Source organism: Coturnix japonica, unplaced genomic scaffold (assembly GCF_054131305.1).
Source record: "Coturnix japonica strain WE unplaced genomic scaffold, WE-NBRP24 Scf083, whole genome shotgun sequence".
Taxonomy (NCBI): domain Eukaryota; kingdom Metazoa; phylum Chordata; class Aves; order Galliformes; family Phasianidae; genus Coturnix; species Coturnix japonica.
Window position 1 is genome coordinate 255918 of NW_028188986.1, and position 22550 is coordinate 278467.

The following is a 22550-nucleotide window of genomic DNA, read 5'->3' on the forward strand; positions in this document are numbered from 1 at the left end:
GGGGTCCTATGGGGGGATATGTGGTCTTAGAGGGGGGATATGAGGTCCTATGGGGTCTTATAGAGGGGTAAGGGGGGTTATAGGGGGGTTATGGGGTCCTATGGGGTGGCACGGGAATCCACCGCCACCACCACGCCTTCAGAGAACTGGGGGGAGATAGGAGGATATATGGGGGGATATGGGGGGTTATAGGGGGGATATGGGGGGTTAGAGGGGGGATATGGGGGGTTAGAGGGGGGATATGGGGGGTTAGAGGGGCTTAGAGGGGGGATATGGGGTCTTATGGGTGGTAATAGGGGGGATATGGGGTCCTATGGGGTGATATGGGGTCTTAGAGGGGGGATATGGGGTCCTATGGGGGGATATGGGGTCTTATATGGGGGATATGGGGTCCTATGGGGGGACATGGGGTCCTATGGGGGGACATGGGGTCTTACAGGGGGGATATGGGGTCCTATGGGGGGCTATAGGGGGGATACGGGGTCCTATGGGGGGTTATGGGGGGGATATGGGGTCCTATGGGGTCTTATAGTGGGGATATGGGGTACTAAGAGAGGTTATAGGGGGGATATGGGGTCTTATAGGGGGGATATGGGGTTCTATGGGGGATTATGGGGGGATATGGGAGGTTATAGGGGGGATATGGGCTCCTATGGGGGGATATGGGGGCTTATGGGGGGGATATGGGGTCTTAGAGGGGAAATATGGGGTTCTATGGAGGGTTATAGGGGGGATATGGGGTCTTATGGGGGGGATATGGGGTCTTATGGGGTCTTATAGGGGGGATACAGGGTCTTATAGGGGAGATATGGGCTCCTATGGGGGGTTATAGGGGGGATATGGGGGCTTATAGGGGGGATACAGGGTCCTATGGGGGGTTATAGGGGGGATATGGGGTCCTATGGGGGGATATGGAGTATTATGGGGGATTATAGGGGGGATATGGGGTCTTACAGGGGGGATATGGGGTCTTATAGGGGGTCCTATGGGGTCTTAGAGGGGGGATATGGGGTCCTATGGGGTCTTATAGGGGAGATATGGGGTCCTATGGGATCTTATAGGGGAGATATGGGGTCCTATGGGGTCTTATAGGGGAGATCTAGGGTCCTATGGGGGGTTATAGGGGGGATATGGGGTCTTATAGGGGGGATATGGGGTCCTATGGGGGGATATGGGGTCTTATATGGGGGATATGGGGTCCTATGGGGGGACATGGGGTCTTACAGGGGGGATATGGGGTCCTATGGGGTCTTACGGGGGGGTATGGGGTCCTATGCAGTCGGTATGGGGTCTTATAGGGGGGATATGGGGTCCTATGGGGGGTTATAGGGGGGATATGGGGTCTTATGGGGGGGATACGGGGTCCTATGGGGGGTTATAGGGGGGATATGGGGACTTATAGGGGGGATATGGGGTCCTATGGGGGGTTATAGGGGGGATATGGGGTCTTATGGGGGGGATACGGGGTCCTATGGGGGGTTATAGGGGGGATATGGGGACTTATAGGGGGTATATGGGCTCCTATGGGGGGTTATGGGGACTTATAAGGGGGATATGGGGTCTTAGAGGGGAAATATGGGGTCCTATGGGGACTTATAAGGGGGATATAGGGTCCTATGGGGTCTTATAGGGGGGAATACAGGGTCCTATGGGGGGTTATGGGGTCCTATGGGGGGTTATGGGGGGAATATGGGGTCTTATAGGGGGGATATGGGGTCCTATGGGGGGGTATGGGGTCTTAGAGGGGGGATATGTGGTCTTAGAGGGGGAACATGAGGGGATATGAGGGGGTATGGGGTACTACAAGGGTGTTATGGGGTCCTATGGGGGGATATGGGGTCATATAGGGGGGATACAGGGACCTATGGGGGGTTATGGGGTCCTATGGAGTCTTATAGGGGGGATATGGGGTCTTACAGGGGGGATATGGGGTCCTATGGGGGGATATAGGATCCTGTGGGGGGTTATAAGGGGGGTATGGGGTCTTATAGGGGGGATACAGGGTCCTATGGGGGGGTTATAGAGGGGATAAGGGGGGTTATAGGGGGGATACAGGGTCCTATGGGGGGTTATAGGGGGGCTATGGGGTCCTATGGGGGGTTATGGAGTCATATGGGGTCTTATAGGGGGCATATGGGGTCCTATCGGGGGATATGGGGTCTTAGAGGGGGGATATGGGGGGTTATAGGGGGGATATGGTGTCCTATGGGGTCTTATAGGGGGGATATGGGGTCCTATGGGGTCTTATAGGGGGGATATGGGCTCCTATGGGGGGATATAGGGGGGATATGGGGTCCTATGGGGGGGATATGGGCTCCTATGGGGGGATATAGGGGGGATATGGGGTCCTATGGGGGGTTATAGGGGGGATATGGGGTCCTATGGGGTCTTATATGGGGGATATGGGGTCCTATGGGGTCTTATAGGGGAGATATGGGGTCCTATGGGGTCTTATAGGGGAGATATGGGGTCCTATGGGGTCTTATAGGGGGGATATGGGGTCCTATGGGGTCTTATAGGGGGGATATGGGGTCCTATGGGGGGTTATAGGGGGGATATGGGGTCCTATGGGGTCTTACAGGGGGGATATGGGGTCCTATGGGGTCTTATAGGGGAGATATGGGGTCCTATGGGGGGTTATAGGGGGGATATGGGGTCCTATGGGGGGTTATAGGGGGGATATGGGGTCCTATGGGGTCGTACAGGGGGGATATGGGGTCCTATGGGGTCTTATAGGGGGGATATGGGGTCCTATGGGGGGATATGGAGTATTATGGGGGATTATAGGGGGGATATGGGGTCTTACAGGGGGGATATGGGGTCTTATAGGGGGTCCTATGGGGTCTTAGAGGGGGGATATGGGGTCCTATGGGGTCTTATAGGGGAGATATGGGGTCCTATGGGATCTTATAGGGGAGATATGGGGTCCTATGGGGTCTTATAGGGGAGATCTAGGGTCCTATGGGGGGTTATAGGGGGGATATGGGGTCTTATAGGGGGGATATGGGGTCCTATGGGGGGATATGGGGTCTTATATGGGGGATATGGGGTCCTATGGGGGGACATGGGGTCTTACAGGGGGGATATGGGGTCCTATGGGGTCTTACGGGGGGGTATGGGGTCCTATGCAGTCGGTATGGGGTCTTATAGGGGGGATATGGGGTCCTATGGGGGGTTATAGGGGGGATATGGGGTCTTATGGGGGGGATACGGGGTCCTATGGGGGGTTATAGGGGGGATATGGGGACTTATAGGGGGGATATGGGGTCCTATGGGGGGTTATAGGGGGGATATGGGGTCTTATGGGGGGGATACGGGGTCCTATGGGGGGTTATAGGGGGGATATGGGGACTTATAGGGGGTATATGGGCTCCTATGGGGGGTTATGGGGACTTATAAGGGGGATATGGGGTCTTAGAGGGGAAATATGGGGTCCTATGGGGACTTATAAGGGGGATATAGGGTCCTATGGGGTCTTATAGGGGGGAATACAGGGTCCTATGGGGGGTTATGGGGTCCTATGGGGGGTTATGGGGGGAATATGGGGTCTTATAGGGGGGATATGGGGTCCTATGGGGGGGTATGGGGTCTTAGAGGGGGGATATGTGGTCTTAGAGGGGGAACATGAGGGGATATGAGGGGGTATGGGGTACTACAAGGGTGTTATGGGGTCCTATGGGGGGATATGGGGTCATATAGGGGGGATACAGGGACCTATGGGGGGTTATGGGGTCCTATGGAGTCTTATAGGGGGGATATGGGGTCTTACAGGGGGGATATGGGGTCCTATGGGGGGATATAGGATCCTGTGGGGGGTTATAAGGGGGGTATGGGGTCTTATAGGGGGGATACAGGGTCCTATGGGGGGGTTATAGAGGGGATAAGGGGGGTTATAGGGGGGATACAGGGTCCTATGGGGGGTTATAGGGGGGCTATGGGGTCCTATGGGGGGTTATGGAGTCATATGGGGTCTTATAGGGGGCATATGGGGTCCTATCGGGGGATATGGGGTCTTAGAGGGGGGATATGGGGGGTTATAGGGGGGATATGGTGTCCTATGGGGTCTTATAGGGGGGATATGGGGTCCTATGGGGTCTTATAGGGGGGATATGGGCTCCTATGGGGGGATATAGGGGGGATATGGGGTCCTATGGGGGGGATATGGGCTCCTATGGGGGGATATAGGGGGGATATGGGGTCCTATGGGGGGTTATAGGGGGGATATGGGGTCCTATGGGGTCTTATATGGGGGATATGGGGTCCTATGGGGTCTTATAGGGGAGATATGGGGTCCTATGGGGTCTTATAGGGGAGATATGGGGTCCTATGGGGTCTTATAGGGGGGATATGGGGTCCTATGGGGTCTTATAGGGGGGATATGGGGTCCTATGGGGGGTTATAGGGGGGATATGGGGTCCTATGGGGTCTTACAGGGGGGATATGGGGTCCTATGGGGTCTTATAGGGGAGATATGGGGTCCTATGGGGGGTTATAGGGGGGATATGGGGTCCTATGGGGGGTTATAGGGGGGATATGGGGTCCTATGGGGTCGTACAGGGGGGATATGGGGTCCTATGGGGTCTTATAGGGGGGATATGGGGTCCTATGGGGGGTTATAGGGGGGATATGGGGTCCTATGTGGTCTTATAGGGGAGATATGGGGTCCTATGGGGTCTTATAGGGGGGATATGGGGTCCTATGGGGTCTTATAGGGGGGATATGGGGTCCTATGGGGTCTTATAGGGGGGATATGGGGTCCTATGGGGTCTTATAGGGGGGATATGGGGTCCTATGGGGGGTTATAGGGGGGATATGGGGTCCTATGGGGTCTTACAGGGGGGATATGGGGTCCTATGGGGTCTTATAGGGGAGATATGGGGTACTATGGGGGGTTATAGGGGGGATATGGGGTCCTATGGGGGGTTATAGGGGGGATATGGGGTCCTATGGGGTCTTATAGGGGGGATATGGGGTCCTATGGGGTCTTATAGGGGGGATATGGGGTCCTATGGGGGGTTATAGGGGGGATATGGGGTCCTATGGGGTCTTATAGGGGAGATACGGAGTCCTATGGGGTCTTATAGGGGGGATATGGGGTCCTATGGGGTCTTATAGGGGGGATATGGGGTCCTATGGGGTCTTATAGGGGGGATATGGGGTCCTATGGGGGGTTATAGGGGGGATATGGGGTCCTATGGGGTCCTATAGGGGAGATACGGAGTCCTATGGGGTCTTATAGGGGAGATATGGGGTCCTATGGGGGGTTATAGGGGGGATATGGGGTCCTATGGGGTCTTATAGGGGGGATATGGGGTCCTATGGGGGGATATGGGGTCTTATATGGGGGATATGGGGTCCTATGGGGGGATATGGGGTCCTATGGGGTCTTATAGGGGGGATATTGGGTCCTATGGGGTCCTATGGGGGGTTATGGGGCCCTACAGAAGGGTTTGGTACCATTTAAACCCAAATTTTGAGGTAAAAAAAGCCGATTTTGGGGCTTTTTTGCTCTAAAACCCCTCCAATTGGATCCTTAGACCCTCACAGAGGGTTTTAGGACCATTTAAACCCAAATTTTGAGGTAAAAACAACCGATTTTGGGGCTTAAATGGGGGTTATGGGGTCCTATGGGGTCTTAAATGGGTGATATGGAGTCCTATGGGGTCTTATAGGGGAGATATGGGGTCCTATGGGGTCTTATAGGGGGGATATGGGGTCCTATGGGGTCTTATAGGGGGGATACAGGGTCCTATGGGGTCTTATAGGGGGGATATGGGGGGTTATAGGGGGGATATGGGGTCCTATGGGGTCTTATAGGGGGGATATGGGGTCCTATGGGGGGTTATGGGGTCCTATGGGGGGGGTTATAGGGGGGATATGGGGTCTTATAGGGGGGATATGGGGTCTTATAGGGGGGATATGGGGTCCTATGCAGTCGGTATGGGGTCTTATAGGGGGGATATGGGCTCCTATGGGGGGTTATGGGGTCCTATGGGGTCTTATAAGGGGGATATGGGGTCCTATGGGATCCTATGCGGGGATATGGGGTCTTATAGGGGGGATATGGGCTCCTATGGGGGGTTACAGGGGGGATATGGGGTCTTATAGGGGGGATATGGGGTCCTATGGGGTCTTACAGGGGGGATATGGGGTCCTATGGGGTCTTATAGGGGTGTTATGGGGCCCTACAGAAGGGTTTAGTACCACTTAAACCCAAGTTTTGAGGTAAAAACAACCGATTTTGGGGCTTTTTCCCCCCTAATCGGACTCTTAGACCCTCACAGAGGGTTTTAGGCCCATTTAAACCCAAATTTTGAGGTAAAAAAAGCCGATTTTGGGGCTTTTTTGCTCTAAAACCCCTCCAATTGGATTCTTAGACCCTCACAGAGGGTTTTAGGACCGTTTAGACCCAAATTTTGAGGTAAAAACAGGCGATTTTGGGGCTTTTTAAGCTGCAATTCATACAATCCGGATTCATAGAGGATTTAGGACCATTTAGGCCCAAATTTTGAGGTAAAAAAAGCCTATTTTGGGGCTTTTTTGCTCTAAAACCCCCCCCAATCGGATTCTTAGACCCTCACAGAGGGTTTTAGGACCGTTTAGACCCAAATTTTGAGGTAAAAACAACCGATTTTGGGGCTTAAATGGGGGTTATGGGGTCCTATGGGGTCTTAAATGGGAGATATGGAGTCCTATGGGGTCTTATAGGGGGGTTATGGGGTCCTATGGGGGGTCATAGGGGGGATATGGGGTCTTATAGGGGGGATATGGAGGGTTATAGGGGGGATATGGGGTCCTATGCAGTCGGTATGGGGTCTTATAGGGGGGATATGGGCTCCTATGGGGGGTTATGGGGTCCTATGGGGTCTTATAAGTGGGATATGGGGTCCTATGGGATCCTATGCGGGGATATGGGGTCTTATAGGGGGGATATGGGCTCCTATGGGGGGTTATAGGGGGGATATGGGGTATTATAGGGTGGATATGGGGTCCTATGGGGTCTTATAGGGGGGATACAGGGTCCTATGGGGGGTTAATGGGGTCCTATAGGGGGGTATGGGGTCCTATGGGGTCTTACATGGGGGTTATGGGGTCCTATGGGGTCCTATGGGATCTTATAGGGGGGATATGGGCTCCTATGGGGGGTTATGGGGCCCTACAGAAGGGTTCGGTACCATATAAACCCAAATTTTGAGGTAAAAACAAGCGATTTTGGGGCTTTTTTTCCTCCAATTGGATTCTTAGACCCTCACAGAGAGTTTTAGGCCCATTTAAACCCAAATTTTGAGGTAAAAACAAGCGATTTTGGGGCTTAAATGGGGGTTATGGGGTCCTATGGGGTCTTATAGGGGAGATATGGGGTCCTATGGGGTCTTGTAGGGGAGATATGGGGTCCTATGGGATCCTATGTGGGGATATGGGGTCTTATAGGGGGGATATGGGCTCCTATGGGGGGTTATAGGGGGGATATGGGGTATTATAGGGTGGATATGGGGTCCTATGGGGTCTTATAGGGGGGATACAGGGTCCTATGGGGGGTTAATGGGGTCCTATAGGGGGGTATGGGGTCCTATGGGGTCTTATAGGGGGGATATGGGCTCCTATGGGGGGTTATGGGGTCCTATGGGGTCTTATAAGGGGGATATGGGGTCCTATGGGATCCTATGCGGGGATATGGGGTCTTATAGGGGGGATATGGGCTCCTATGGGGTCTTATAGGGGGGATATGGGGGGTTATAGGGGGGATATGGGGTCCTATGGGGTCTTATAGGGGGGATACAGGGTCCTATGGGGGGTTAATGGGGTCCTATAGGGGGGTATGGGGTCCTATGGGGTCTTACATGGGGGTTATGGGGTCCTATGGGGTCTTATGGGATCTTATAGGGAGGATATGGGGTCCTATGGGGGGTTATGGGGCCCTACAGAAGGGTTTGGTACCATTTAAACCCAAATTTTGAGGTAAAAACAACCGATTTTGGGGCTTTTTTGCTCTAAAACCCCTCCAATTGGATCCTTAGACCCTCACAGAGGGTTTTAGGACCATTTAAAGCCAAAATTTGAGGTAAAAACAACCGATTTTGGGGCTTAAATGGGGGTTATGGGGTCCTATGGGGTCTTAAATGGGAGATATGGAGTCCTATGGGGTCTTATAGGGGGGATATGGGGGGTTATAGGGGGGATATGGGGTCCTATGGGGTCTTATAGGGGGGATATGGGGTCCTATGGGGGGTTATGGGGTCCTATGGGGGGTTATAGGGGGGATATGGGGTCTTATAGGGGGGATATGGGGTCCTATGGGGGGATATAGGGGGGATATAGGGTTTTATGGGGGGTTATAGGGGGGAAATGGGCTCCTATGGAGGGATATGGGCTCCTATGGGGGGATATGGGGTCTTATAGGGGGGATATGGGGTCCTATGGGGGGTTATAGGGCGGATATGGGGTCCTATGGGGTCTTATAGGGGGGATATGCGGTCCTATGGAGTCTTACAGGGGGGATATGGGGTCCTATGGGGGGTTATAGGGGGGATATGGGGTCTTATAGGGGGGATATGGGGTCTTATAGGGGGGATATGTTGTCCTATGGGGTCTTATAGGGGGGATATGGGGTCCTATGGGGTCTTACAGGGGGGATATGGGGTCCTATGGGGGGTTATAGGGGGGATATGGGGTCCTATGGGGTCTTATAGGGGGGATATGGGGTCCTATGGGGGGATATGGGGTCTTATATGGGGGATATGGGGTCCTATGGGGGGATATGGGGTCCTATGGGGTCTTATAGGGGGGATATTGGGTCCTATGGGGTCCTATGGGGGGTTATGGGGCCCTACAGAAGGGTTTGGTACCATTTAAACCCAAATTTTGAGGTAAAAAAAGCCGATTTTGGGGCTTTTTTGCTCTAAAACCCCTCCAATTGGATCCTTAGACCCTCACAGAGGGTTTTAGGACCATTTAAACCCAAATTTTGAGGTAAAAACAACCGATTTTGGGGCTTAAATGGGGGTTATGGGGTCCTATGGGGTCTTAAATGGGTGATATGGAGTCCTATGGGGTCTTATAGGGGAGATATGGGGTCCTATGGGGTCTTATAGGGGGGATATGGGGTCCTATGGGGTCTTATAGGGGGGATACAGGGTCCTATGGGGTCTTATAGGGGGGATATGGGGGGTTATAGGGGGGATATGGGGTCCTATGGGGTCTTATAGGGGGGATATGGGGTCCTATGGGGGGTTATGGGGTCCTATGGGGGGGGTTATAGGGGGGATATGGGGTCTTATAGGGGGGATATGGGGTCTTATAGGGGGGATATGGGGTCCTATGCAGTCGGTATGGGGTCTTATAGGGGGGATATGGGCTCCTATGGGGGGTTATGGGGTCCTATGGGGTCTTATAAGGGGGATATGGGGTCCTATGGGATCCTATGCGGGGATATGGGGTCTTATAGGGGGGATATGGGCTCCTATGGGGGGTTACAGGGGGGATATGGGGTCTTATAGGGGGGATATGGGGTCCTATGGGGTCTTACAGGGGGGATATGGGGTCCTATGGGGTCTTATAGGGGTGTTATGGGGCCCTACAGAAGGGTTTAGTACCACTTAAACCCAAGTTTTGAGGTAAAAACAACCGATTTTGGGGCTTTTTCCCCCCTAATCGGACTCTTAGACCCTCACAGAGGGTTTTAGGCCCATTTAAACCCAAATTTTGAGGTAAAAAAAGCCGATTTTGGGGCTTTTTTGCTCTAAAACCCCTCCAATTGGATTCTTAGACCCTCACAGAGGGTTTTAGGACCGTTTAGACCCAAATTTTGAGGTAAAAACAAGCGATTTTGGGGCTTTTTAAGCTGCAATTCATACAATCCGGATTCATAGAGGATTTAGGACCATTTAGGCCCAAATTTTGAGGTAAAAAAAGCCTATTTTGGGGCTTTTTTGCTCTAAAACCCCCCCCAATCGGATTCTTAGACCCTCACAGAGGGTTTTAGGACCGTTTAGACCCAAATTTTGAGGTAAAAACAACCGATTTTGGGGCTTAAATGGGGGTTATGGGGTCCTATGGGGTCTTAAATGGGAGATATGGAGTCCTATGGGGTCTTATAGGGGGGTTATGGGGTCCTATGGGGGGTCATAGGGGGGATATGGGGTCTTATAGGGGGGATATGGAGGGTTATAGGGGGGATATGGGGTCCTATGCAGTCGGTATGGGGTCTTATAGGGGGGATATGGGCTCCTATGGGGGGTTATGGGGTCCTATGGGGTCTTATAAGTGGGATATGGGGTCCTATGGGATCCTATGCGGGGATATGGGGTCTTATAGGGGGGATATGGGCTCCTATGGGGGGTTATAGGGGGGATATGGGGTATTATAGGGTGGATATGGGGTCCTATGGGGTCTTATAGGGGGGATACAGGGTCCTATGGGGGGTTAATGGGGTCCTATAGGGGGGTATGGGGTCCTATGGGGTCTTACATGGGGGTTATGGGGTCCTATGGGGTCCTATGGGATCTTATAGGGGGGATATGGGCTCCTATGGGGGGTTATGGGGCCCTACAGAAGGGTTCGGTACCATATAAACCCAAATTTTGAGGTAAAAACAAGCGATTTTGGGGCTTTTTTTCCTCCAATTGGATTCTTAGACCCTCACAGAGAGTTTTAGGCCCATTTAAACCCAAATTTTGAGGTAAAAACAAGCGATTTTGGGGCTTAAATGGGGGTTATGGGGTCCTATGGGGTCTTATAGGGGAGATATGGGGTCCTATGGGGTCTTGTAGGGGAGATATGGGGTCCTATGGGATCCTATGTGGGGATATGGGGTCTTATAGGGGGGATATGGGCTCCTATGGGGGGTTATAGGGGGGATATGGGGTATTATAGGGTGGATATGGGGTCCTATGGGGTCTTATAGGGGGGATACAGGGTCCTATGGGGGGTTAATGGGGTCCTATAGGGGGGTATGGGGTCCTATGGGGTCTTATAGGGGGGATATGGGCTCCTATGGGGGGTTATGGGGTCCTATGGGGTCTTATAAGGGGGATATGGGGTCCTATGGGATCCTATGCGGGGATATGGGGTCTTATAGGGGGGATATGGGCTCCTATGGGGTCTTATAGGGGGGATATGGGGGGTTATAGGGGGGATATGGGGTCCTATGGGGTCTTATAGGGGGGATACAGGGTCCTATGGGGGGTTAATGGGGTCCTATAGGGGGGTATGGGGTCCTATGGGGTCTTACATGGGGGTTATGGGGTCCTATGGGGTCTTATGGGATCTTATAGGGAGGATATGGGGTCCTATGGGGGGTTATGGGGCCCTACAGAAGGGTTTGGTACCATTTAAACCCAAATTTTGAGGTAAAAACAACCGATTTTGGGGCTTTTTTGCTCTAAAACCCCTCCAATTGGATCCTTAGACCCTCACAGAGGGTTTTAGGACCATTTAAAGCCAAAATTTGAGGTAAAAACAACCGATTTTGGGGCTTAAATGGGGGTTATGGGGTCCTATGGGGTCTTAAATGGGAGATATGGAGTCCTATGGGGTCTTATAGGGGGGATATGGGGGGTTATAGGGGGGATATGGGGTCCTATGGGGTCTTATAGGGGGGATATGGGGTCCTATGGGGGGTTATGGGGTCCTATGGGGGGTTATAGGGGGGATATGGGGTCTTATAGGGGGGATATGGGGTCCTATGGGGGGATATAGGGGGGATATAGGGTTTTATGGGGGGTTATAGGGGGGAAATGGGCTCCTATGGAGGGATATGGGCTCCTATGGGGGGATATGGGGTCTTATAGGGGGGATATGGGGTCCTATGGGGGGTTATAGGGCGGATATGGGGTCCTATGGGGTCTTATAGGGGGGATATGCGGTCCTATGGAGTCTTACAGGGGGGATATGGGGTCCTATGGGGGGTTATAGGGGGGATATGGGGTCTTATAGGGGGGATATGGGGTCTTATAGGGGGGATATGTTGTCCTATGGGGTCTTATAGGGGGGATATGGGGTCCTATGGGGTCTTACAGGGGGGATATGGGGTCCTATGGGGGGTTATAGGGGGGATATGGGGTCCTATGGGGTCTTACAGGGGGGATATGGGGTGATATGGGGTCTTATAGGGGAGATATGGGGTCCTATGGAGGGTTATAGGGGGGATATGGGGTCCTATGGGGTCTTATAGGGGGGATACGGGGTCCTATGGGGTGTTATGGGGCCCTACAGAAGCGTTTGGTACCATTTAAACCCAAATTTTGAGGTAAAAACAAGCGATTTTGGGGCTTTTTTCCCTCCATTTGGACTCTTAGACCCTCACAGAGGGATTTAGGCCCATTTAAACCCAAATTTTGAGGTAAAAACAAGCGATTTTGGGGCTTAAATGGGGGTTATGGGGTCCTATGGGGTCTTAAATGGGAGATATGGAGTCCTATGGGGTCTTATAGGGGGGATACAGGGTCCTATGGGGTCTTATAGGGGGGATATGGGAGGTTATAGGGGGGATATGGTGTCCTATGGGGTCTTATAGGGGGGATATAGGGTCCTATGGGGGGATATGGGGTCCTATGGGGGGTTATAGGGGGGATATGGGGGGTTATAGGAGGGATATGGGGGGTTATAGGAGGGATATGGGGTCCTATGGGGTCTTATAGGGGGGATATGGGGTCCTATGGGGGGTTATGGAGTCTTATGAGGGGTTATAGGGGGGATATGGGGTCTTATAGGGGGGATATGGGGGGTTATAGGGGGATATGGGGTCCTATGGGGTCTTATAGGGGGGATATGGGGTCCTATGGGGGGTTATGGGGTCCTATGGGGGGGGTCATAGGGGGGATATGGGGTCTTATAGGGGGGATATGGAGGGTTATAGGGGGGATATGGGGTCCTATGCAGTCGGTATGGGGTCTTATAGGGGGGATATGGGCTCCTATGGGGGGTTATGGGGTCCTATGGGGTCTTATAAGGGGGATATGGGGTCCTATGGGATCCTATGCGGGGATATGGGGTCTTATAGGGGGTATATGGGCTCCTATGGGGGGTTATAGGGGGGATATCGGGTATTATAGGGTGGATATGGGGTCCTATGGGGTCTTATAGTGGGGATACAGGGTCCTATGGGAGGTTAATGGGGTCCTATAGGGGGGTATGGGGTCCTATGGGGTCTTACATGGGGGTTATGGGGTCCTATGGGGTCCTATGGGATCTTATAGGGGGGATATGGGGTCCTATGGGGGGTTATGGGGCCCTACAGAAGGGTTTAGTACCATTTAAACCCAAATTTTGAGGTAAAAACAACCGATTTTGGGGCTTAAATGGGGGTTATGGGGTCCTATGGGGTCTTATAGGGGGGATATGGGCTCCTATGGGGTCTTATAGGGGGGATATGGGGTCCTATGGGGTCTTATAGGGGGGATATGGGCTCCTATGGGGTCCTATGGGGGGTTATGGGGTCTTATAGGGGCTTCTATGGGGGGATATGGGGTCCTATGGGGTCTTATAGGGGGGATACAGGGTCCTATGGGGGGTTAATGGGGTCTTATAGGGGGTATATGGGGTCCTATAGGGTCTTATAGGGGGGATATGGGCTCCTATGGGGTGTTATGGGGCCCTACAGAAGGGTTTGGTACCATTTAAACCCAAATTTTGAGGTAAAAACAAGCGATTTTGGGGCTTTTTTCACCACAATTGGACTCTTAGACCCTTATAGAGGGTTTTAGGACCATTTAAACCCAAATTTTGAGGTAAAAACAAGCGATTTTGAGGCTTTTTAAGCTGCAATTCATACAATCCTGATTCATAGAGGATTTAGGACCATTTAAACCCAAATTTTGAGGTAAAATCAAGCGATTTTGGGGCTTTTTTCCTTCCAATCGAACTCTTAGACCCTCACATGGGGGTTCGGTACCATTTAAACCCAAATTTTGAGGTAAAAACAACTGATTTTGGGGCTTAAATGGGGGTTATGGGGTCCTATGGGGTCTTAAATGGGAGATATGGAGTCCTATGGGGTCTTATAGGGGGGATATGGGAGGTTATAGGGGGGATATGGGGTCCTATGGGGTCTTATAGGGGGGATATGGGGTCCTATGGGGGGTTATGGGGTCCTATGGGGGGTTATAGGGGGGATATGGGGTCTTATAGGGGGGATATGGGCTCCTATGGGGGGTTATGGGGTCCTATGGGGTCTTATAAGGGGGATATGGGGTCCTATGGGATCCTATGCGGGGATATGGGGTCTTATAGTGGGGATATGGGCTCCTATGGGGGATTATAGGGGGGATATGGGGTATTATAGGGGGGATATGGGGTATTATAGGGGGTATATGGGGTCCTATGGGGTCTTATAGGGGGGAATACAGGGTCCTATGGGGGGTTAATGGGGTCTTATAGGGGGGATATGGGGTCCTATGGGGTCTTATAGGGGGGATATGGGGTCCTACGGGGGGTTATGGGGCCCTACAGAAGGGTTTGGTACCATTTAAACCCAAATTCTGAGGTAAAAACAAGCGATTTTGGGGCTTAAATGGGGGTTATGGGGTCCTATGGGGTCTTAAATGGGAGATATGGAGTCCTATGGGGTCTTATAGGGGAGATATGGGGGGTTATAGGGGGGATATGGGGTCCTATGGGGTCTTATAGGGGGTTATGGGGTCCTATGGGGGGTTATGGGGTCCTATGGGGGGTTATAGGGGGGATATGGGGTCTTATAGGGGGGATATGGGGTCCTATGGGGGGTTATGGGGTCCTATGAGGGGTTATAGGGGGGATATGGGGTCTTAGAGGGGGGATATGGGGTCCTATGGGGGGTTATAGGGGGGATATGGGCTCCTATGGGTTCCTATGGGGTCTTATAGGGGGGTTATGGGGTCCTATGGGGTCTTATAGGGGGGATATGGGGTCCTATGGGTGTTATGGGGCCCTACAGAAGGGTTTGGTACCATTTAAACCCAAATTTTGAGGTAAAAAAAGCCTATTTTGGGGCTTTTTTGCTCTAAAACCCCTCCAATTGGATCCTTAGACCCTCACAGAGGGTTTTAGGCCCTTTTAAACCCAAATTTTGAGGTAAAAACAAGCGATTTTGGGGCTTTTTTCCCTCTATTTGGACTCTTAGACCCTCACAGACGGTTTTAGGCCCATTTAAACCCAAGTTTTGAGGTAAAAAAAGCCGATTTTGGGGCTTTTTAAGCTGCAATTCACACAATCCTGATTCATAGAGGTTTTAGGACCATTTAGGCCCAAATTTTGAGGTAAAAACAAGCGATTTTGGGGCTTTTTTCCCTCTATTTGGACTCTTAGACCCTCACAGAGGGTTTTAGGCCCATTTAAACCCAAATTCTGAGGTAAAAACAACCGATTTTGGGGCTTAAATGGGGGTTATGGGGTCCTATGGGGTCTTAAATGGGAGATATGGGGTCCTATGGGGTCTTATAGGGGGGATATGGGGGGTTATAGGGGGGATATGGGGTATTATAGGGTGGATATGGGGTCCTATGGGGTCTTATAGGGGGGATACAGGGTCCTATGGGGGGGTTAATGGGGTCTTATAGGGGGTATATGGGGTCCTATGGGGTCTTATAGGGGGGATATGGGGTCCTATGGGGTCCTATGGGGTCTTATAGGGGGGATATGGGCTCCTATAGGGGGTTATGGGGCCCTACAGAAGGGTTTAGTACCATATAAACCCAGATTTTGAGGTAAAAACAAGCGATTTTGGGGCTTTTTTCACTCCAATTGGATTCTTAGACCCTCACAGAGGGTTTTAGGCCCATTTAAACCCAGATTTTGATGTAAAAAAAGCCTATTTTGGGGCTTTTTCCCTCCAATCGAACTCTTAGACCCTCACAGAGGGTTTTAGGCCCATTTAAACCCAAATTCTGAGGTAAAAACAAGCGATTTTGGGGCTTTTTAAGCTGCAATTCATACAATCCGGATTCATAGAGGATTTAGGCCCATTTAAACCCAAATTTTGAGGTAAAAACAAGCGATTTTGGGGCTTTTTTCACCCCAATCGGACTCTTAGACCCTCATAGAGGCTTTTAGGACCATTTAGGCTCGAATTCTGAGGTAAAAAAAGCCGATTTTGGGGCCTTACCTTAAAGGCCAACGTTGTGGTACCGTGTAATAGATGCAAACCGGGTCCCGGTAGATCCGAACCACCCCATGGCCGGACCGTTAATTCCGAAGGGGGACCCGAAAGATCCCGAGGGGTTTCCAAAGGAATTAAAGGGGTTACTATGGCTGAAGGGAAGCGGATGACATCGGCCAACGCCATCTTGGAGCGGGAGGAGCCAAGGAGACAAGATGGCGGCGGCGCCTCCTCCCACAAAATGGCGGCGGCACCTCCCACAAAATGGCGGCGGCACCTCCTACAAAATGGCGGCGTTGCTAAGCAACGGGGAGCTGCGATGTTGCTAGGTAACGCCGCCATCTTGGATGTTCGGACCCATAGAGATAAATAGGGACCCCATAGAGATAAATAGGGATACATAGGGACCTATAAAGACCCCATAGGGACACATAGAGACCCCATAGAGACAAATAGGGACCCCATAGGGACCCCATAGGGACCCATAGGGACCCATAGAGACCCATAGAGACCCATAGAGACACATAGGGACACATAGGGACACATAGGGACCCATCTTGGAGCGGGAGGAGCCAGGGAGACAAGATGGCGGCGGCGCCTCCTACAAAATGGCGGCGTTGCTTAGCAAAAGGGAGCTGCGGGGTTGCTAGGTAACGCCGCCATCTTGGATGTTCGGACCCATAGAGACCCCATAGCGATAAATAGGGACATATAGGGACACATAGAGACCCCATAGAGACCCATAGAGACCCACAGGGGGACATTAGGACACATAGGGACCCATAGGGACCCATAGAGACCCATAGAGACCCATAAGGGACCCATAGGGACACATAGAGTCCCATAGAGACCCATAGGGACCCCATAGACACCCCATAGCGACCCAAAGGGACATATAGAGCCCCATAGAGATCCCATAGAGACCCATAGAGACCCATAGGGACCCATAGGGCCCCATAGAGACACATAGTGACCCATAAGGGCACATAGAGATAAATAGGGACCATATAAGGACCCATAGAGACCCATAGTGACCCATAGAGACCCATAGGGACGCATAGGGACAAATAGAGACCCATAGAGACCCACAGGGGGACATTAGGACCCATAGGGACCCATAGAGACACCATAAGGACACATAAGGACACATAGGGACCCATAGGGACCCATAGAGACCCACAGGGGGACATTAGGACACATAGGGACCCATAGGGACCCATAGAGACCCATAGAGACCCATAGGGACCCATAGGGACCCATAGAGACACATAGGGACACATAGAGACCCATAGAGACCCATAGAGACCCATAGAGACCCATAGGGACCCATAGGGACCCATAGGGACATCGACCAACGCCATCTTGGAACGGGAGGAGCCAGGGAGACAAGATGGCGGCGGCGCCTCCTCCTACAAAATGGCGGCGGCACCTCCTACAAAATGGCGGCGTTGCTTAGCAACAGGGAGCTGTGCGGTTGCTAGGTAACGCCGCCATCTTGGATTTTGGGACACATAGAGACCCCATAGAGATAAATAGGGACATATAGGGACACATAGAGACCCCATAGAGATAAATAGGGACATATAGGGACACATAGAGACCCCATAGAGACCCATAGGGACCCCATAGGGACCCATAGAGTCCCATAGGGACCCATAGAGACCCATAGAGACCCATAGGGAAACATAGAGACCCATAGGGACCCATAGGGAAACATAGAGACCCATAGGGACCCATAGGGACCCATAGAGTCCCATAGGGACCCATAGAGACCCATAGAGACCCATAGGGACCCATAGGGACCCATAGGGACACATAGAAACCCACAGAGACCCATAGGGACCCATAGAGACCCATAGGGACACATAGGGACCCATAGAGACCCATAGAGAACCATAGGGACACATAGAGACCCATAGAGACCCATAGAGACCCCATAGACCCCATAAAGCCCTATGGGGACCCCACTGAACCCATGGAGACCCCATATGGACCCATAGAGTCCCATAGGGACCCATAGAGACCCATAGGGACCCATAGAGACCCATAGGGACCCATAGGGACCCATAGGGACCCATAGGGACCCATAGGGAACCATAGGGACCCATAGAGCCCCATAGAGCCCCATAGAGACCCATAGAGACCCATAGAGACACATAGAAGGGCATAAGGACCCACAGAGCCCCATGGAGACCCCATAGAGCCCCATAGAGGGACATGGGGACCCATAGGGACCCATAGGGACCCATAGAGACCCATAGAGACCCATAGGGACCCATAGAGACCCATAGAGACCCATAGAGCCCCATAGAGACCCAGAGGGACCCATAGAGACCCATAGGGGGACATAAGGACCCACAGAGCCCCATAGGGACCCATAGAGACCCATAGGGACCCATAGGGACCCATAGAGACCCATAGACCCCATAGAGCCCCATTATCCCCCATAGCTGTAATTCCTTTTCTCACCACTTGGTGGCGCTGTTGGTTCCTCGTTGAATTTTTGGGTCGAAATCGGCTTTTTTTGGGGTATGGACCCATAGGGACCCATAGAGACCCATAGTGGGACATAAGAACCCACAGAGACCCATCGAGACCCCATAGAGACCCATTGGGACCCCATAGGGACCCATAGAGACCCCATAGAGACCCATAGGGCCACATAGGGACACATTGGGACCCATAGAGACCCATAGGGACCCATAGGGACCCATAGGGACACATAGAGACCCATAGGGACACATAGGGACCTATAGGGACACATAGAGACACATAGGGACCTATAGAGCCCCATAGGAACCCATAGGAACCCATAGAGACCCATAGGGACCCATAGGAACTCATAGAGACCCATAGAGACCCCATAGGGCCCCATAGAGACACATAGAGACCAATAGAGAGACATTGGGACCCATAGAGACCCCATAGAGACCCATAAGTGGACATAAGGACCCACAGAGCCCCATGGAGACCCCATAGAAACCCATTGGGACCCATAGGGACCCATAGGGACCCAAAGAGCCCCATAGAGCCCTATAGACACCCCATATCACCCCATAGACTCCATAGAGACCCATAGGGACCCATAGGGACCCATGGAGACCCATAGAGCCCCATAGAGCCCCATAGAGACCCATAGGGACCCATAGAGACACATAGGGACCCATAGAGACCCATAGAGCCCCATAGAGACCCACAGGGACCCATAGGGACACATAGGGACCCCATAGGGACCCATAGAGACCCATAGAGACCCATAGAGACCCATAGGGACCCATAGGGACCCATAGAGACTCCATAGGGACCCATAGGGACCCATGGAGATCCCATAGAGACCCATAGGGACGCATAGGGACACATAGAGACCCATAGAGACCCCATAGGGACCCCATAGCTGCCCCATAGAGACCCATAGAGACCCATAGGGACCCATAGAGACCCATAGTGACTCATAGAGACCCATAGAGCCCCATAGTGACTCATAGAGACCCATAGGGCCCCATAGTGACTCATAGAGCTGCGGTTTTACACATGGCTTGAGCCCCAAAATTGCCTTTTTTCCACCCAAAACGAGACTTTCCCACCCCCCGAATGACTCATTTCTCCCCCACATTCACATCCACACCCAAAACTTGGTGTTTTTAACCCAAAATTGGGGGTTTTAAACCCAAAATTGTGTTTTTAACCCAAAATTGAAGGTTTTTACCCAAAATTGGGTGTTTTTCACCCAAAATTGAGGGTTTTTAGGCCAAAATCGGGTCTTTTAAGCCCAAAATTGAGGTTTTTAGACCCAAAATTGTGGGTTTTTTTTTACCCCATAGGGACCCATAGAGACCCATAGAGACCCATAGGGACCCCATAGAGACCCCATAGAGACCCATAGAGACCCTTAGAGGGACATGGGGACCCATAGAGACCCATAGAGACCCATTGGGACCCCATAGGGACCCATAGGGACCCATAGGGACACATAGGGACCCATAGGGACCCATAGGGACACATAGGGACACATAGGGACCCATAGGGACACATAGGGACACATAGGGACCCATAGAGACCCATAGAGACCCCATAGGGCCCCATAGAGACACATAGGGACCAATAGAGAGACATTGGGACCCATAGAGACCCATAGAGACCCCATAAGGACCAATAGAGACCCATAGGGACCCATAGAGACACATAGAGACCCATAGGGGCCCATAGAGACCCATAGGGACCCATAGAGACCCATAGGGACCCATTGAGACCCATAGCGACCCTTAGAGACCTATAGAGACCCCATAGAGACCCATAGGACCCCCACAGGGCCTCATAGAGACCCATAGGGGGACATAAGGACCCATAGGGCCCCATAGAGACCCATAGAGACCCATAGAGCCCCATAGAGACCCATAGAGACCCATAGAGACCCATAGAGACCCCATAGTGACCCATAGAGACCCCATAGAGACCCATAGGGCCCCATAGAGCCCCATAGAGACCCATAGAGCCCCATAGGGCCCCATAGAGCCCCATAGTGACTCATAGAGCTGCGGTTTTACACATGGCTTGAGCCCCAAATCTGCCTTTTTTCCACCCAAAACGAGACTTTCCCACCCCCCGAATGACTCATTTCTCACCCACATTCACATCCACACCCAAAACTTGGTGTTTTTACCCAAAATGGGGGTTTTTAACCCAAAATTGGGTGTTTTAAGCCCAAAATTGAGGGTTTTAGACCCAAAATTGGGTGTTTTTAGACCCAAAATTGGGGGTTTTTAACCCCAAAATTGAGGGTTTTTAGACCCAAAATTGGGTCTTTTAAGCCCAAAATTGAGGGTTTTTAGACCCAAAATTGGGTGTTTTTAACCCAAAATTTGAGGGTTTTTTAACCAAAATTGGGTCTTTTAAGCCCAAAATTGAGGTTTTTAGACCCAAAATTGAGGGTTTTAGACCCAAAATTGGGTCTTTTAAGCCCAAAATTGAGGGTTTTTTAACCAAAATTGGGTGTTTTAAACCCAAAATTGAGGGGTTTTTTACCCCATAGAGACCCCATAGAGATGTATAGTGACCCATAGGGACCCATAGGGACCCATAGAGACCCATAGAGACCCCATAGAGGACCATAGAAACCCATAGAGTTAAATAGGGACCCATAGAGACCCATAGGGACCCATAGGAGCCCCATAGGGCCATAGGAACCCCATAGAGACACATAGGGACCCATAGAGACCCATAGAGACCCATAGAGACCCATAGGGACCCATAGGGACCCTTAGAGACCTATAGAGACCCCATAGAGACCCATAGGGGGACATAAGGACCCATAGAGACCCATAGGGACCCCATAGGAACACCATAGAAACCCATAGAGCCCCATATGAGGACATAAGGACCCACAGATCCCCATGGAGACCCCATAGAGACCCATAGGGACCCATAGAGACCCATAGAGACCCATAGTGGGACATAAGGACCCATAGAGCCCCATGGAGACCCCATAGAGACCCATAGGGACCCATAGAGACACATAGAGCCCTATAGACACCCCATATCACCCCATAGACTCCATAGTGACCCATAGAGACCCATAGAGACACATAGGGACCCATAGTGACCCATAGAGACCCATAGAGACACATAGGGACCCATAGGGACCCATAGAGACCCATAGAGACCCATAGAGACCCATAGAGACCCATAGGGACCCATAGAGACCCATAGAGCCCCATAGGGCCCCATAGAGCCCCATAGTGACTCATAGAGCTGCGGTTTTACACATGGCTTGAGCCCCAAATCTGCCTTTTTTCCACCCAAAACGAGACTTTCCCACCCCCCGAATGACTCATTTCTCACCCACATTCACATCCACACCCAAAACTTGGTGTTTTTACCCAAAATGGGGGTTTTTAACCCAAAATTGGGTGTTTTAAGCCCAAAATTGAGGGTTTTAGACCCAAAATTGGGTGTTTTTAGACCCAAAATTGGGGGTTTTTAACCCCAAAATTGAGGGTTTTTAGACCCAAAATTGGGTCTTTTAAGCCCAAAATTGAGGGTTTTTAGACCCAAAATTGGGTGTTTTTAACCCAAAATTTGAGGGTTTTTTAACCAAAATTGGGTCTTTTAAGCCCAAAATTGAGGTTTTTAGACCCAAAATTGAGGGTTTTAGACCCAAAATTGGGTCTTTTAAGCCCAAAATTGAGGGTTTTTTAACCAAAATTGGGTGTTTTAAACCCAAAATTGAGGGGTTTTTTACCCCATAGAGACCCCATAGAGATGTATAGTGACCCATAGGGACCCATAGGGACCCATAGAGACCCATAGAGACCCCATAGAGGACCATAGAAACCCATAGAGTTAAATAGGGACCCATAGAGACCCATAGGGACCCATAGGAGCCCCATAGGGCCATAGGAACCCCATAGAGACACATAGGGACCCATAGAGACCCATAGAGACCCATAGAGACCCATAGGGACCCATAGGGACCCTTAGA

The 22550-nt window shown here is 51.6% G+C and overlaps 1 protein-coding gene across 1 annotated transcript in view; it reads right to left on the reverse strand.

Moving 5' to 3' along the window:
- The window catches only part of PSMB5 (proteasome 20S subunit beta 5), a 34070-nt gene extending 17786 nt beyond the window's left edge, over window positions 1-16284 (reverse strand). Inside the window, exon 1 of the mRNA XM_085534508.1 lies at window positions 16079-16284. Coding sequence (XP_085390634.1) covers window positions 16079-16258 — 180 coding nt within the window. The 5' untranslated portion in view covers window positions 16259-16284. The remainder of the gene's footprint in view (window positions 1-16078) is intronic.
- Window positions 16285-22550: the final 6266 nt, after the last annotated feature.